The sequence below is a fragment of the Sander lucioperca genome, chromosome 2, assembly GCF_008315115.2.
Source record: "Sander lucioperca isolate FBNREF2018 chromosome 2, SLUC_FBN_1.2, whole genome shotgun sequence".
NCBI lineage: Eukaryota > Metazoa > Chordata > Actinopteri > Perciformes > Percidae > Sander > Sander lucioperca.
Window position 1 is genome coordinate 28,206,000 of NC_050174.1, and position 17,772 is coordinate 28,223,771.

At 40.1% G+C, this 17,772-nt stretch overlaps 1 protein-coding gene and 1 long non-coding RNA gene across 3 annotated transcripts in view; one reads left to right on the top strand and one right to left on the bottom strand.

Annotated features, from left to right (window-relative positions):
* The first annotated feature begins 211 nt into the window (after positions 1–211).
* LOC116065637 lies at positions 212–12,495 on the top strand. The gene is made up of 3 exons (XR_004108774.2): positions 212–224; positions 760–764; positions 11,901–12,495. It is a non-coding gene; the product is annotated as an uncharacterized LOC116065637 (long non-coding RNA).
* nsmfb (NMDA receptor synaptonuclear signaling and neuronal migration factor b) overlaps positions 8,406–17,772 on the bottom strand; it is a 49,209-nt gene continuing 39,842 nt past the window's right edge. For both annotated transcript variants that reach the window (XM_031321176.2, XM_031321177.2), the window contains 2 exons: positions 14,700–14,775; positions 8,406–9,283 (listed from right to left, as the gene is read on the bottom strand). In XM_031321176.2, coding sequence (XP_031177036.1) covers positions 9,186–9,283; positions 14,700–14,775 — 174 coding nt within the window. In that variant the 3' untranslated portion in view covers positions 8,406–9,185. The remainder of the gene's footprint in view (positions 9,284–14,699; positions 14,776–17,772) is intronic.

Genomic DNA, 17,772 nt, shown 5'->3' on the forward strand with positions numbered 1-17,772 from the left:
AACCTTACATTTTGTCAGTATTTGGTGAAATCTATTCTGTTAACTTTGTAATGATTTTCCTGTGACAGCTTCTAACAAAACTAGTGACAAATGTGTTACTTTGGTTGCTGTGTCAGGAAATGTTAAAAGAACATTTCACTGTTTTATTTTTGTGGTCCAATGACATAGGCAACTTTTGAAGATGTTTCTATTATTTGAGTGTTGCCCAGATAATTTATTGGGAAGTGATCTCATGTATGAATTTGAATTGGATTGATGTAAAGTTGTTACAAACAGCAGATTGAGAGTGCTGTTCTCAGAATTTGGTTAAAAGTAAGCTTAGAACAATTGTGTAACTATAAGTAAAATAGGGATGCATAGAGAATGCATAAAAACATTAGCAGTGATAATGTGAGAAAAGATAAGACAACTCCCAATCACAGATATAGTCTACTCAAATTAAAAGTTGTTTGCATTGGTTAATTTGTTGTTTATAGTGTACCAGTCATTTGTTCATGATTTCTCTCTAAGATTTGCGAATGGAAATCAGTTATTATAGCCCAATGATGGATCAGCATCTTTTGTCATTTATATAGAGGTTTAGAAATCTGATTTGAATTTCACTATTCTGCATAAGTGCAGTGGTGTTATTGAAGTATGTAGGGTTAGAAGATAATAATTACAGGACAATTTAATGGAGAGGAACGATTGTTCTGCATATTACATTAGCAAGCAGACTTGGTTTGTCTTGTGTCTAATTTAAACAGGAATGTCACATAGATGAGGTTGACAGAGTTGGACATAAGGAGATTTATTACACCCACTATCTGGTAATCAAACAGTGAAGAGAGACTTTGTGTGGTACTTTGTAAAAAGCGAGTAATTACATGCTACAAAATGATTGGCTCTTAAAATAAATTTGGTCTTCTCTAATCCCCAATTGGCTACACCAAGATGTGTTAAAAAGAGATGTTTATGATTTGTTTGATTTAATTTGTTGAAGGTGTGATTGATGCATCAGGATAAGAGTTATTTTTTTTAGAAATGATAACTTTTGTTGCTGACTATCAATGGTCGGCGAAGAGGGAATTAGAAATTTTTTTTATAACTAAGGGTTTGGTTTACTGTATGCTTTTTTCACATTTCTTTGGATATTGTAGTGATATTTAGTATTGTCTTATTAGTCAAAGGGGGGAAATGGAATGTGATTCATATTATCATATATTATTTTTGATATTAATTTTTATTCTTATTTGATGTTTTTAATTTTCATGTGTTGTCTTGCAAACGATACTGGTCAGTGTTTTCTTTTCTTCCAGAGCATATGAGGTAATGTGCAGAGGGAGATTCAGATACAAATATGGACAATATGAAGGAACTAGGAGACTTCTGAACCAGGACGGTGTGGATCTGTTCAGATTTCACCACACCAACACTGCACTGATATTCAACATTGCTGAGAAGCTGCAGTGTAGTGGACTACATTCCTGTGTTTGTTCTGATATAGACATGCTTGCATGAGTAATACATACATTGTATCATATTCTTGCATTAATGGTTTGAAGAATGATGTTTTCTGTCAGGGAGTAAATATATGGGGAATCTCAGATGTTTTTCTTTTTTCTCGACGGTTAGGGATATGGGGTCTAGGCAGGAAGAGAAGTCCTTATTCAGCTCCGAAGGGTCGACCTGCCTGAAGTTGGACATTGTTTTGATTGTTTTGATTTTATTTCATTTTCTGAGGTTTTCATATGTATTTGCTCAAACCATATATTAACATAAATTAAATTGATAAAGATTTATTCTCTAATTGATCTGGAGTACTACGGTGGTCGCCTAGGGCAGAGGGACCGTGAGAGAGTTTTCCCATCTCAGATGTTTTGATGGCTATTTGGAAAGAAAGCTGCCAGATGGGTTTTTCGCTCTCACACTCCACAAAGTTTATTGTTGAAATTATAATGAAGGGAACATGAGTTGGAGATATTGTTCTTCTGTTGTAGTAATAAACAAGTATGTTTTACTCCTTTTGTTTTCGAGACTTTATTAAGTCTCGAAGGGGGGAAATATGTAGTATCTGATGGACTTATAGGTTTAATGTCTGTATAAAGCTCAAATGTGCTGAGTCATAATAAGAACGTTCATCATGGGTACTGTGGCAGTATAGGGAGTAATAATTAACCTCTTAGTGGCGTGATTTCGATGGGATGTTTAAAAGACAGGTCTCGGATTGGATGCTGAGGGGTTAACGAACTATAGGAAGCCCCTGAAGAGGACACTAACCTATGCTATGTCAACTTGACTGTTCCATAGGTTATCTAACATGTTACCTAAGCTATCCCATATAAGCTGTGAAATGTAAAGGTAGAATTAGAATGCATATTGGCGGTGTGTTCTCCAGACCTTCCATGGAGTCTGTAAAATTGATGCTGAATCTTTGCTTGTAATAAACCTTTTTATAATCAAGAACAGTGTCGGCGGATTCCTCTTCATACAGCATCACAGCATTACTATTTAAGACACCACACCAGCTTCCAGGAATGAGAGCTGTCAGTGAAGAGGAGGTTCTGACAGGAGGGTTGAAGGTCAGGGCTGCAGTAAAGTGAGTTTTACTTTACTACAGCCTTTGACAGGGAGTCAACTCCCCCAATCAGGAAGATACAGCGTAGCCTCCAGCTTCAATCAGAGATGTGTGTGGGGAACAAAACACCTTGCAGAGGAAAGGATTTGCTTTGAACATTGCTTGTGTCCCCTCATTTCTGGTTGCATATGTCTATAGTCCAGTATATACAGTATATAGTATAGTTACACCACTCAGCACACTCTCAATTGGTATAGGAGTTGTGCAGTGTGCTAAATAAATAAATCAGTATTTGTCAGTGTGTAAGTATATGAGAAAGTTTCGGGGAGTGTGAAACAGACAAAAGATGTTCAGAGTTTCCTCAAAACTTTCCTCTTTCCCTGCTTCTTGTCTCCTGTTCTCTTTCACACAGGTTGTCCTCCTAACCCTGCTCTCTCACTCCTGTTCTCTTTCACACAGGTTGTCCTCCTAACCCTGCTCTCTCGCTCTGGTTCTCTTTCACACAGGTTGTCCTCCTAACCCTGCTCTCTCGCTCTGGTTCTCTTTCACACAGGTTGTCCTCCTAACCCTGCTCTCTCACTCTGGTTCTCTTTCACACAGGTTGTCCTAACCCTGCTCTCTCACTCTGGTTCTCTTTCACACAGGTTGTCCTCCTAACCCTGCTCTCTCACTCTGGTTCTCTTTCTGTAGCTTGTCCCCGCTGTGTTGAGCCTAACTTTGTTCCTTGTGTTGGTTTGGTCTGGTTCACTCCGTCCTCTCTAGAACTATTCATCACATGCTGGTTACTGTATGTCTGTCTGTGACACATTTAGGGTTTTTGTTTAATTTGTACTTTAACATGTGTACCTGGTCAATCACACCGCATGATTCCCATCAATCCTTCATCTGGACATGTTCCTAGCTGAGAGCTAACAATGCACTTTTGCAACAATTTGCACTCCAGGACAGATTTTTACTATGCATGGCAAAAATCTCTTATGTCATTCATGTGCAGTGTTGGGAGTAATGCGTTACAACATTACAGTAATGTATTCCTTTTTGCTGTAACGCAGTAATATATCGCATTACTCATACAATTTTGGTAATATGTAATGGTATACCCGTTACAATCTCAATTACACGAGTGTCCTGTCTCTATTCCCGTGGTCAGAGCCAGAACCGGAGACAGTAGACGCTGTCTCGACAGGTAATTTTCTCCTACTTTATACTTCTACTCCACTACAATTCAGAGTCAAGTAACGTTTTAATTCACTATTTATTCTAAAGCTTTAGTTAGCCTACTTTGCAGATTCAAACTAATAATACAAAATAGTATGAATAAATGATGATGTAGGCTATTAAAGTGGATAAAGATGAGACTTTAAGTCCTGTGGTGAAATTCACAAACCAAGTCATACTTCTGCAGTTATTTTGGTGAAAGTAACTCAAAAGAATGCAAAAGAATTGTAAAGCATTACATTTCAGAGACAGTAATAATGTAATATAACTAATTACTCTGAAATCCTAGTAACTAGTAATCTATAATGTATTACATTTTGGAAGTACCTTGCCCAACACTGTTCATGTGGCAGTGATTCTTAAGAACTGGAACTGGACTGGTTTGAAATTTGACTCTTTCTTTTTTTTAAACTTGTGAAAAGTCTGGTTATGGCTATCAAGTCATGCTGTGGAAAACATTTTCAGTCACTGTCACAGTTGGGTTATGCAGATAGAGATTGGACCTGAATGCAGAAAGCAGGATAAATTCAGTGATTTATTTTTTGAAAGCTCACAGTCATCAAGATTTCAAATGGTAGTAATCATTTCCACTGTATTCATGCCATCGCTCGATCAATAACACAATAGAAACATGCTGTGTAGAGCTAAGGTTTAATGTAAATAAAGTTTTAAAAACAATAGTTTTCCTCACAGGTTATTACCAACATTGTGCAATGCAACAACATGTCTTTGCTAGAAGTTCAGATACAATAGTTTGGATTAAAGTTCCATTATCTATTCTAAGGAAGAACCCAAAAGCTCAGGGAAGCTACCCATATATATTCTTACCATTTCCTAGTATCAAAGTCCCCAGACACACAGCAATATTAATTACTATTATACCTTCCATAATAAACTAGACTTTATTCATGAAGACACATGTTGAACCTTTGAGCCTTATTATAACATCTATCACTCCCACAGATCTCTACTGTGTGTTAGTCTAAGAAAGTTTTTTCAAAATGAAATGCTCAGTTAGATGACTTAGAAGTTGATGCAAAGTGAAACAGACGTTACATGAACACATTATTTTCCCCTCTTCCCAAAATACAACCACAGCCTGACTGGAGATATCAGGGCAATCAATCCATCACTGTCATCACACTCAATCACGCTCCCAACTGAGCCCTGGCAACCTTCACGGAAACCAGCGAGAGCAGCGGGGAGGCCACAGCAATGCATATTAATAATTTCAACAGGGGGTCTCAATGATGACATTTTCATCTGGAAAATAACAGGAGAGGGGAGGCGTTCATGGGTCAATCTCTCCATTTGTGTAATTGTGTTCTCAGGAAATGGAAATGGCTGCCTCAGTGAGCCAGCATGACAAGTCCAACTCACTCGCCTAACTCCAATGTTCATGCTAATATGAATACAAGTCCTCATTAAAGAGCCTCTTGACATCTGAGTTACCTCTTTGTGGTTGAGGATTTTCTGCTGTCTCAAAGTTGCCGTCACCCAAGACTGTCCTGGTATGACTCTCTGAGGTTAACTCTGCTCAACTCCTTAATGTTACCAAAACATGATATCAGGCAGTAGGCGAAATGAGGGGCTATGCCATTCCTGGTTAGTCAAATTAAAATTAAATGAGTATAAAAAGAGTAGTTCATGGGAGGGATGAAATGAACAGGGTTGTCCCCCCTGTTAAAAGTTAATTGATGGTAGGTCTCCTGCTTTCTCCAATGCTCTTGCACCGTAGGGATCAGTTCGGAGCTCCCAATGGATCAAATGACTGGGTATTAGAGGGGGTGCCAGTCTTGACGAACCCACAACAAAATATCCCCCACCTCTGTGGTTCCTCTCAGCTGGAGATTTTTAGCCTATTTTAGCTCATTGTTTTGGTTTTCTGGCAAACAAATTCCACTCAAATTAACCTACGTTCCAGCACAGCAAGCAGCTGTAATCTATAGGTACTATTACAGACTAATACAATACCTTGCACTTTATTCCCTATCATGTACATTTTACAAATATAACCATACAGAACTATTCATACACAGTTATTGCTACAGAAGAAATGTTTGGAGAGTAGCATGAAGCAAAATCATGAATGTACAGCAATGACAAAGGTTCAATCCTACCTTTAGGCAAAGAGAAATTTGAGGTTCACTGTCACAAGATTTAATGTTTGAGAAATATGTCTCAGAGCTACAAGGCATGAGCAAAAAGAAAAAGGAACATGTTCTATGATTTTTACATGAATGGACATTTCCTACCTTTTGAGGTTGGTACAAATGCTAAGAAAAAAGCAAGATTACAACAAGAGTGGCAGCAGCTACTGGCCAAATGTAATATAAAACAGCATAACATTTCAAATAAAAGCCAGTATTCCAATCAAATCTTGTCTGACATACTGTGTATTGTCTAAGCTGTTTACAGGAATGACCACAGTTAATGTGACAGTAATCTCGTGATATTTGCTACTTCGTGGCACAGCAATGAGTTAACTGCAACACCAGCACAGAACCAAATCATAATTTACAGTAATACAATAATTCACACCCAGAAAACAACAACAGTCCGCTGTTATAATGCTGAGGACAGTATCAAAGTTGCCTGGTCCTTCCTCCACTTAAAAGACTTCAGTCCAAAAACCTAGTCAGGATAAAACTGTTTCAGCTTTCATTTGATACAAAGCTCACTGTAAAAACATTTGTACTATAAAACTGTTCTAACTGCAATACTATTAGAGCCTATATAATGTTTTTATGTTGGATTTTCTCCGTCTTTTAGTGTGTTATATACTGTATAGTTGTTTGTGTATGGAACAGATGTATGTATGAAGTACAAAACACATTTCCCTCCAAAAGGAACTTTGTCACCCTCAGACAGGCCTTTTTCTTAACTGTCTGAACACATACCTGTTTGAAATTCCTCCAATAGTGATGTCACTGATGGAGAAAGCAGCCCAGTTTTACATCTGTGCTGACCAAGAAGACAAAAATGATGCTGAAAAGTATGACAGGGGCTCTTTTATAGCATGTGTTACATTCTTACTTGATGTAAGGAGAGAACTCTAATGCTTTAATGTCCCAGTTTGGACCACAGCGCTCCTTTTAGAGACCCCATGTCCTCATGGATGCATTAAGATGAATAGTGGTGTCATCTAAATCCATAAAATGCTCCAATGCAAATAACCCTTCTTCCAGCTCAGCTGACTGCATGGCTCAGGAAGCAACAACAACAAAAGACATGAATGTCCACATCAGCAGTGACAGGGCTCAGTCAGCCATGTCTTCACTCATTTACAGTGTGCAGGGAAGCGTGGATATAAATGTAGGAAGCATATGTGGAGGAATGACACGTACAGTATAGTTGAAATTCCTCCCCTGAATCACTCCTTCACTTTCATATAAATTAAACATTGATGTTGTGTTCATAAACCTATCTTTGCAAACACATCTGCAGAAAGATATAAATTCAACAATAATTCAACAATAATTCATCAATAGAATACATGGCCCCCACAAGCTTGAGACGGAGTAATGTAATGTCACTCCTCCTATCTGACGATACGTTAATCAGTACCGATCCCAGCAGTTACACTCTTCCAAATGGGAAGTAAGCTTTAAAAATGTCTACTGTCAGTATAAAGTAACTTTATGCAGCAGTTACGTATTTACCATTAGTGTAAATATACTTCATAATGAGTGTACATATTGTTGATCTTTACAGTACAATTGGGGTAAGCACTTGCTTTGAAAAAATGCAAAGACTTTTGAATAAATACAGCTCAGGCCATTACTGCAGCCTGTGAGGAGACATGTGGCCAGCGTATGTTCAGTCCACATGAAGATCAGTTCTCTTTAAAGGTGGAGGACATTCTCTGCCTGTGCAACATGTTGGGGTTCAGGGTTTGAAAGACATGGGCATTTACCAGGCAGGGAGGGTGATAAAAAGACCCTTTCCAGTTGCATTGTGGGAAATGTAGATGATGATCCAGTGCTTTTGGAGTTTGAGGGGATTAAAAGTCAGGTATTCTCCTGTTTAAAATGGATATTAGAAATGGGTATGGACTGTTTGGAGACACAGACCATCATATTGTGATATTCACTGAAATGCTAAAACACTATATTAAAACTGTAACAACAACTTGGTAGAGAAGGAAAAACAAAAATAAAACCCTCTCCATTGCTACTTTGAGTGATTCAACTTGAGTAAATACAGTAAAAATAAAGTATAATAATAAATTCTAATTTACTCCAAAAAAACGTGAGTAAATCTAGTGTTGAAATAAATGCAGTTTACTGTATGTGTGCTATCAGTATGTATTTCTATCGACATCATGGTGTAGAGAGTCTGCTGTCATAGTCTCCACCTGCAAAAGAGTGACAAACTGCAAGTACACTATGGACACACACACACACACACACACACACACACACACACACACACATGCAATACAAACACACTGAAAAGGAACAAAAGCTAGTGTTGGCTCCACAGGGTCAAATGTAATGCTTAAATGTTCTGAAACATGCACGGATACATCAGTCTGTTCGGCTACAGTTGACTTGAAAGACTAAGAAAATATAGAAAATCTCCGCTCTTCACACACACACACACACACACACACACACACACACACACGTTAAAATATGACATCCCCTGACCGTCAGGACTGCCACTGAGGACGACGCTGTGTGGACTTGAAGGCCTTGAATTCTGATCTACAGTATGTTGCCTACAGTGAGTACAATTCTTAGTATCAAACAAGATATATATAACCTGAGTTAATACAACAGTCCGTACGAAATACTAATACATATATTTGAAGTTTAAAAAAGCTGTGTTTAATAGACAACTCTCAATTTGAATAGGACTAATTAAAAGTCTAGATTTTCACACGTGAGCATGGCTAGAGATGCTGGAAATCTATTCTCTAAGGCTCCAGTAAGCGCTTGTTTATTTACATATAAGCTCTAATTTCCTCACCTGACAAAGAAAATACTCCCTTCCTTATCAGCCTCTATCTTAAAACAGCAGATAGGTTGGCTAAAGGCAAAGAAACTGAGAAAGAACGAGTTCCTTCTGTTCTCAGCTGTCACTCTTTGATCTAACATCCTCTCTGAACGAGGGTCTTCTGACACATCTAGGCTAGAATGATGAGTCCCTCGCTTCTCGTCCTTTTTCTTGTCCTTCTCTTTCTCTTTTCTGAGAGATAGGCAGAAAGTGAAAATGGATAAGGGAATCTACAGGGCCACCCTATCGCTTCATAGGGGAACAAAAGACCCAACTGCCCTGCTGCTCCAGCTCTGCCACAGAGCCCGTCTAGGGGCCTCTCAGGACCCTTTGACCAGAGGCCCTGTCACCGTACAGGAGGCCCAGACGTGAGATAACCGGCCGACAAGCCAACACAACGTGAATCAGGTCACAAGAGGTCGTCATAGTCCAGCAGCTTGGAGTGCTGGCGGCTTTTCCACAGGCGGAACAGACGGAAGTCAAAGTACGTCTCGATCATCTCTTTGCCTAAGGACAAAGGACGACACAGAGAAGACAGGATTATTAATGGAAATGTACAAGTGCATTTATATGTATCAGCACTGTTTGTGTAAGTGTGTGTTAGAGACAAAAATAGAAAATAAAATAAATTGAATGAAAATAAAATGATGGCTAAATGTATGATTAGAATATTGGCCTGAACCATAAGCTTTATAAATCGAATGGAAGTAGCAGCAATGACGTCAGATTAGTTTGTGGACTGCTTGAAGCCTCCAGTTAACATTTTGGCCGTCGCCATCTTGGTTTTTTGAAGCCAGAAGTGACCATATTTTGACAAGAATGTGTAGCTGGGGAGGATGACACAACCTACCCACATAGCCCACTGGGTGGTAACTACTACGTCACTTCCTGAATCCCTGTGGGTTGGGAACACGTTATCATGGTGCACATAACTTACTGGAAAAACTGAGCAACTTCTCCCACGGGTGCTGTTGACAAAATCACTCATTTAATATGTAAATTGAAGCGATATTGTCGTTAAAGACCCGCTGATCGCTGTCTGAATCTCTTGATATGAATGACCGCATTGCATTGTGGGATATGGAATGCGCATCGCTCAATGTAGTGTTTTGTGCACACTGTAATATTTCACTGCTTATAAGGCCGAAATAATATCATTAAAATAAAGAAATGAATACCATGATAACATCTAAATAAATGTTGATAGATGTTGCGTTATAGTTAAATAACGGATAAATATTATAAATATCAATAAACAAAGCAATCCAGCTTCCCTGGTAATAAAAACCGAGATAACAACATTAAAGGGGTGATAGAATGCAAAACTGATTTTACCTTGTCATCATAGTTGAATAACGTCAGTTTGGTGGGTAAATAGGACATACATAGAAGCTCAAAGTCCCACTGACACCTCTTTCCTCTGAAAATCTCACAATTTGAAACTAATGTTGAAAACGGGCAAATCTCAAACCACCGAGTTGATGTCAACTTATAATACAATTTTAATAACTGTAAATTGAGCAAATCCCTAAATCTTTACCAGTACGTCATCTGCCCAACTAGAAAAAAATAAGATTCTGGACTTGTGTTACGATTCTATAAAAGGAGCATATAAAGCTTATTCTAGACTGACCACAGCACCATCTATCTCACCCCTGTGTACAAGCCCATACTCAAGAGGGAGAAGGTGAAGACAAAAGAAGTCAAGGTCTGGAATGAAGATGCTGTTTCTAAATTACAGGGATGCTTTGATTGTACTGATTGGACTGTGTTTGAGGACTCTGCCAAAGATATTGTATGAACTAACTGACACTGTATGCAGTTATATTACCTTTTGTGAGGATACTGTTATTCCTAAAAAGAATGTTAAGGTGTACCCGAATAACAAGCCATGGGTCACTAAATCTCTGAAAAATGCGTTAAACAGAAAACAAAAGGCCTTTCTAAAGGTGAAGAGACAGAAAAAAAGGAAGCAAGGAGAGAGGTCAGACTGCAAATTAAGAGGGCCAAGTTACAATATAAAAATAAGCTAGAGGAAAATTTAAGCAGCAACAATTTGAAGGCAGCGTGGCACGGAATGAGGAAAATAACGGGCCAGCATAATAATACTGAAAACAAGAAAGTTAGTATTGCAGGCTATGATAGCAACAAAGATTTAGCCGAAGCTCTTAACTCCTTCAATTTAAGATTTGATACTCATGACTTCACAGAGCAACTTAGAGAAATATGCAAAGAGTCTTCCTCTTCCACAAAGCCGAGCCAGATGTTTGATGCCCATGATGTTAAGGCAGAGTTTCAGAGAGTTAAGACAAATAAGAGCATGGGGCCTGATTCTATTACAGGGAGATTGCTTAAGCACTGTTCAGAACAGCTCTGTGAGGTGTTCTGTAATATATTTAGGATGTCTCTGGAGCAGTGAAGGGTCCCAAAGTTATGGAAGGAGTCCATTGTTGTTCCGGTGGCTAAAAGCGGAACCCCTAAGGTGCTAAATGAGCTCAGACCAGTGGCACTGACTTCACTGGTCATGAAGTCATTTGAAAGGCTGGTCAAAAGGGAACTGATATCTATGGTGGAGGGGGCTCTAGACCCCATGCAGTTTGCATATAGGGCAGGGATGTGGGTAGAAGATGCCTCAATCACGTTACTTAACTTTCTGTATAAGCACCCTCATGCCAGACTTCTATTTATGGATTTTTCATCAGCTTTTAATACTATCCAACCACATACTTTAGCTCGTAAACTGCGTACCTATTTTGATCTTGATGTAAATTTTGTTGGCTGGATTGTAGATTTTTTAACATGTAGATCTCAGAGGGTTAGGGTTAATGGATTTCTTTCAGAACAGCGCACCTCTTCCACTGGCTCTCCTCAGGGCTGTGTCCTGTCCCCATTGCTGTACATTCTTTACACCAATGACTGTAGAAGCCAGCATGAGAACAGGCACATTCTGAAGTTTGCTGATGACATGGTCATCATTAGCCTGCTCCATAAAGATGAATCTGAGCATGGGCCAGTGGTGGATGAATTTGTCCAATGGTATGATGAGGCCTTTCTCCAATTAAACGCCACAAAAACCAAGGATATGGTCATTGATTTTAGGAAAGTATCCCTCCCACCATCTAAGACTTTCATTAAGGGAACTGGAATTGAGTTTGTTGAAGAGTACAAGTATCTGGGAACCGTCATCGATAAAAACCTGAAGTTTGATGTGAATTGTGATGCAGTCTGTAAGAAGGGACAGCAACGTTTGTACTTCCTTAGGAAGTTAAACACTTTTAATGTAGATAGGAAAATGATGTCCTTATTTTATAAGTCTTTTATTGAATCAGTTCTTATGTTTGCCATGACTGCTTGGTACGGTAACCTGAATATCAGGGAAAAAAGCCACCTCAGCCATATTGTAAAGGTGGCTGGTAAGGTGATTTTCCACAGTCCCCCTTGATGGTTATCTTTGACCAGCAAGTTCTTCGCAAGGCCCGGTCTATACTAGTTTGCACAAACCACCCCCTTCACTCTGAGTTTGTAATACTCTCCTCAGGTCGCAGATTTAGAGTACCTCGGTTCAAGACCAATAGGGGTAAAAACTCCTTTGTCCCATGTGCAATAACTCAGCTTAATTTGCACATGTAATGTAGTACTTTGTTTTGTTTTTAGAGATTGTTCCAGTGGTGATAAATTGTGTTGTGTGTATTACATACAGGAAACCTTTTTTGTACTCATGTCTTGGATTGTTGCCTCTATTTGTATGTTGCTTGAATGTGTTTCTTTTTATCTTTCACTCCTGACTGCATTTCAAGTTTCCCATTTGGGATAATAAAGTGACTGAACTGAACAACTCAGTGGCTCCTGTTCATCTGCTATTTTACCACTAAATTCACTTCTGAGTCTTTTTTATGGGAGAAATCAACTATGTAGAGGTCAAATATGGGCCGTTTTACAAAAATTGATGGCTAATTTCAATTTTGACCGACTGTGTGTCGCAGTTCAGCGGCCGGTGCTGCCTGGGTTGCTGCCTCGTCCAGGTATCGGTGCTCGATACCCGCGCAAAGTCACCGTTTGGTGGACTACCAAATGCTGCTGCCCTGACAGAGCTCCAGGGCCTGCAGCTCCCCTCTTCCTGCTAAATGGCCGGTGTGTGTGAGTGAGAGCGCGGTCAGCGAGCTTGTTACGCCCGCAATCTCTTATCACATGTTCCAGTTAATCTTATAATGGATATGTCCGTTGAGTTATTTAAACAAACGATCGGGGAAATAAACGCCTCTTGTCTGCGAGTCTCATTGATAGAGCCCGCGGTGAGCTGGATGGAGCTCTATCAATGAGAGCTAGCTAGCCTCCTCCTAGACCTCTGAAATTCACAAAAATGCATTAAATTGAAATCGGACACCATTGTTAGCGTTATAAGACCTTGGGGTAGATGTTATATAAGTGGCGTGACGAAATTCAAACTGTAAATATACTCTAGTTATACTGAAAGTGTAGCTAACTAGCCGCGATCTGTACACATGGGATTGAAGGGACAGTAGCAGCTAACGAAACCCCTCATGTTCACAAAAATGCATTAAATTGAAATCGGACACAATTGTTAGCTTTATAAGACCTTGGGGTAGCTGTACTATAAGTGGCGTGACGAAATTCAAACTGTAAATATACTCTAGTTATGCCGGCAGCTGGCAGCCAGCCAGCTCCGCGGAGCCCCGAGCCCCGGTAGTCCAGTAACCGAGAAACGGTGACTTTCTCTGGGTATGGAGGTTGCCGCTTTCTCGTCAGACTGTGTGGAGCTCCTAAAGTCCGACACGTCTTACCAAATTTGCAATTAACCATCAATTTTCGTAAAACGGCCCATATTTGAGCTTTATATAGTTAATTTCTCACATAAAAAAGTCTCAGAAGTGAATTTAATAACGAAATAGTAGACAAGCAATGTATAACTTTGCAGTGTCTGAAATATGAGACCTGCTGTCTCGTCTCCAATGTGTTTCTATGGGGTTCGCTCAAACCAATCAGCGCGCAGCTCATCTAAATATTCATGAGCATACCATATTTGGAAGAAAAGCTCTTGTTACAAATAGGGCCATATTCACAGGGTAGTTAAGGGCCTAATAAAATAGCATTCGGGCCCAACCAATGTCACATACCCTATTAGGAGACCTTAAGGAACAGTGTGAAATACCCTATATAATCATTCTATCACCCCTTTAAGAGATGTAAATATAAACCATGATAAGATCTTGTGAATAAATGTTGATTAAAACAGCGGATATTGGGCTAAAAATACCAATAATAGCAAAGCCGTATCCAGCTTCTCTGCTGCAGCCTGACTGGCAGAAAGAATTGTGCTGTGATCCCGAAAGATCTCATTGAAATACATTAGTTTAAAAAACGTGCTGACCATCACGAAAAAAACGGAAAAATCGTGTCCGGGTACACGAATCAAAATAGATTAAATTATGTGATTATTTCACGAACTGCTGTGAGACTGGTTTGGAATCATCTGTGCATCTGTCTGTGCTTACATTGAATATATTTATTTTGTACAGAGATCTAAATGAGACTACCTATTTTAAATGACGGGATACACAAATAAAATAAAATAAAATAGGGAATAATAATAATAATATTTTAATAATAAAATAATTAGCATTGCATGATGTCGGGCACATGAGTGATGAGTGATGCGTTGAGAGCTCAGCAGAATTCACACCTGTCTTGTATGTTCCCTAATGTGCTTACTTCATAGCTGTGATTAATATTAATGTCCATATTAGCATTCAGTGAGTGTACAGGTGAGGCCCATAGCCACAATCAATACCAACACTGCTTTTTGTGTGTGTGCATGTCGTGGTGCATGCAGTAAACCTATATGTGTAAAGAAAGCATGTGTTTGAGCTGGCAACTATTTGCAAATGCGTGTGTAGGGTCTCACCCTCTGCAGACAGCTCTAGAGGGGACTTGAATTCGACCAAGGAGGGTCTCATCAGCTTCTTCAGAGTCTGAATCAGCTGTAGGGCAAGAGGCAGAGACAGAGAGGAAGAGTTACAGAGAGGAAAACTTCATTCCAAATGCTATCAGGCATTCTGACATAGAAACAAACCAACCAAGTGGTGATGGTGCAGAGATCTGACTGCATGTAGAGAGCAGGAGGCCCTGCAGCACTTTGATTCTGTCCAAGCAGCACTGCAGCTGAGTCTTTGTGAAAGGTCATTGGCCCTCATTTATGAAACGTGCATACCACGACCAAAAACAGGCATAGGACAGGCGTACGCCGATTCCTATGCAAAGCAAGGGATTTATCAATTTGAACGTGAGCGTAGGCTGCGATAAAATCTCACGTCTGGTCTGAACTCGTATACGCAAGTTTTCGAGTCAGTGTGGACTTGCGGTGCAGCATATAAAAAGTTTATCAGGAGAAGGAGAAGTCATCAGTTGATCACTTATCAGCAATGGCAGATCTGGCTCTTTTAAAAGACCTCTATTCGCTGGTACAACAGTGCACACGTACGCACACGGGCCACGGTGGAGCGCCCCATCGGATTGATTAAGGGCAGATGGCTCATGGTCTTGCATCAGCGGGGGGACCCTTCTATACACGCCAGAAAAAAATCTGCAACATCGTTTTAGCCTGTGGGGTTCTGGAGCCAGATGACCCGATGCCCAGAGAGCAGTGTCCAGCACAGCCCCAACTGGGGCTATACCAAGGGGACAGGATATTATTCATCGCTTTTAAAAGGTATATTGTTATGATTGGCAATGATACTCAATACAGGAACATGACGATGCACAACATTTATTTCTGCCATTGACCGATATATTTCGGCTTGTTTTTCCAGCCCCTCTGCTGTCAGGAGACAGGGTCGGGGTGGTGGTCCAGCACGGGGGTGCGGATGACACACGCTCTCCCTCACAGTTCTGACTCATGAAAAAAACACGAGTAAAATAAAAGACACTGCATAAACTCCGCTACTGTGTGTTTATTTAAATATACGTAAACCATGTAGGCCTAATATAAGCCTGTATATTACTATGGGGACTATAGCATACATATGTCAAGGATGTATAAATGAAATAAACTTCAGCTGGAGTCCGATTTACCACGGCAACACTATTCACTGCATCAGTGATCTCTTTCCATTCAGCATTCTTTCTACAGCCTTTAATACCAGTTTTCAGGCTGCCAGATAGTACACACGTACCTGAGATATCAAGGTTTCAATCTCCACCTCTGAAAAGTGTCTCTTCTCAGCCGGATTACGTCTCGCCATGTCGTAAATTGTAGGGGCGAGGCCTCAGAACTGAGAATATATAGGGGTGTGATATTTAAATTACGATCGTTTCCAGCCGCTGCATTTATCAGTGTACGACCATTCTTACGCTCTAATTGGTGTGATAGGAACTCTTCATGAATCACACGTGAAGCCTGTTGTAAGATGATTTCTGCGCTCATATCTGCACTGGTTTCTACGTTAGGTTGATAAATGAGGGCCATTGTGCCACCAACATGGCAATAGCTGACAATAATTGAAAGGCACTTTTGGTAATGTTTTCTGTCTGTTTCGATGCATATCTGTCAGAATGGATCTACAGTGGGGTAAGGGCCTGTCAGAGCAGCGAGCTGATGAAGGAACACCTTACCTCACTGGACCTGCCTTTAAAAGTCCATATAGACCTTTGCCTTCTTAATTAGTGAGGTAATGCCACTGGCTGGAACCAGCTACTGAGGACACTGATGGCTTAACATGTCTGGGGACAATAAAAGACGTTTGGTGCTACCCAAACAACAAACCCTGGGTTACCAGCGACCTGAAGGCCCTACTTTAAAGACGAGGGCCTCCAACGTGTCCAAAGACAATTAAAACAAAGACTTGGAGAGCAAGGACTCGTATAGAAGGAAACTGGAGGAATACGTGCAGAGGATTAGGGCTAGGGATGTCTGGGGCTACTAGAACACCTGAATATGTCTACATATTTTTTATCTGGACTGATTCATCTTTTTTTTCCTCTGCACATCAGGTCTACCAGAACACCTCCACGTATCAGGATTGCTTTTAAACTGGACTTTTATTTCACTTGATTGCTGTTCGATTATATTCTTATTATTACTTTGTCTTTGCACACTAGTATTTTTGACTGTATTTAGACATTATTCATCTTCAACACCACATGCCTTCATCTTGAACCTTATGTACAACAAGACTGTCAGTCAATAGCCCTACTTATCCATTCACTAGTTTTTCTGCTTATTCATTCTTATTTATTTTTTAGTGTCATCTTAAGCTGTGTTCATGTACCTGTCATTTTAATGTATCTGTGTACAGGGAGAACAGCAAGGGACCCAGAACACAGCCCTGAGGTGTCAATCCTTCACTAGTCGTTCAGGTATTTCATCACTACAGAGGTGAGGGCCACTGGGTGGTAGCCATCCAGGCCAGCTGCTCTCCTTCTCTTGGTCACAGAAATGATGTTGGATTTGTTGAAGCATGCGGATATGACAGGATGAGCCAGTGACTGAATAGCATTGTGAACACCAACGCTAGTTGGTCAGCAGCACACAGCTTAAGGACCCGCTAACTGATATTGTCTGGTCTATCTATCATGCCTTGTCTTGCCCTAGCATCATATCATTGTTAGCATCCCAGAGCTGTTCCATTTCAGTGGTGATGTGTTTACTAAGGTGTAGTGTGCTGAACCTGTGTGCCCGTCATCAATCAAGACTTCACCACTTCACCATCACTAGCTCAAAGCTTCTTTAGTCTGCATTTGAAACTGAAGGCACATTTATATCAATGTGTTTTACTGTGCACTGTCCCTGCTAAAAACCGATAAATGAAATAAGAAATGTGGAAATGGCACACGGCATGTGTCTGAGATCCCAAATCACCAGCCTCACTGTGCACCGAGCACTTTTATTTAAAATTTGTTCTTTGCAAAAGTGTTACGTAGCAAAAACCCAACTGTATCCTTCCATCAGCATGTGCTATATCTGGAAATCTTAACTCCTC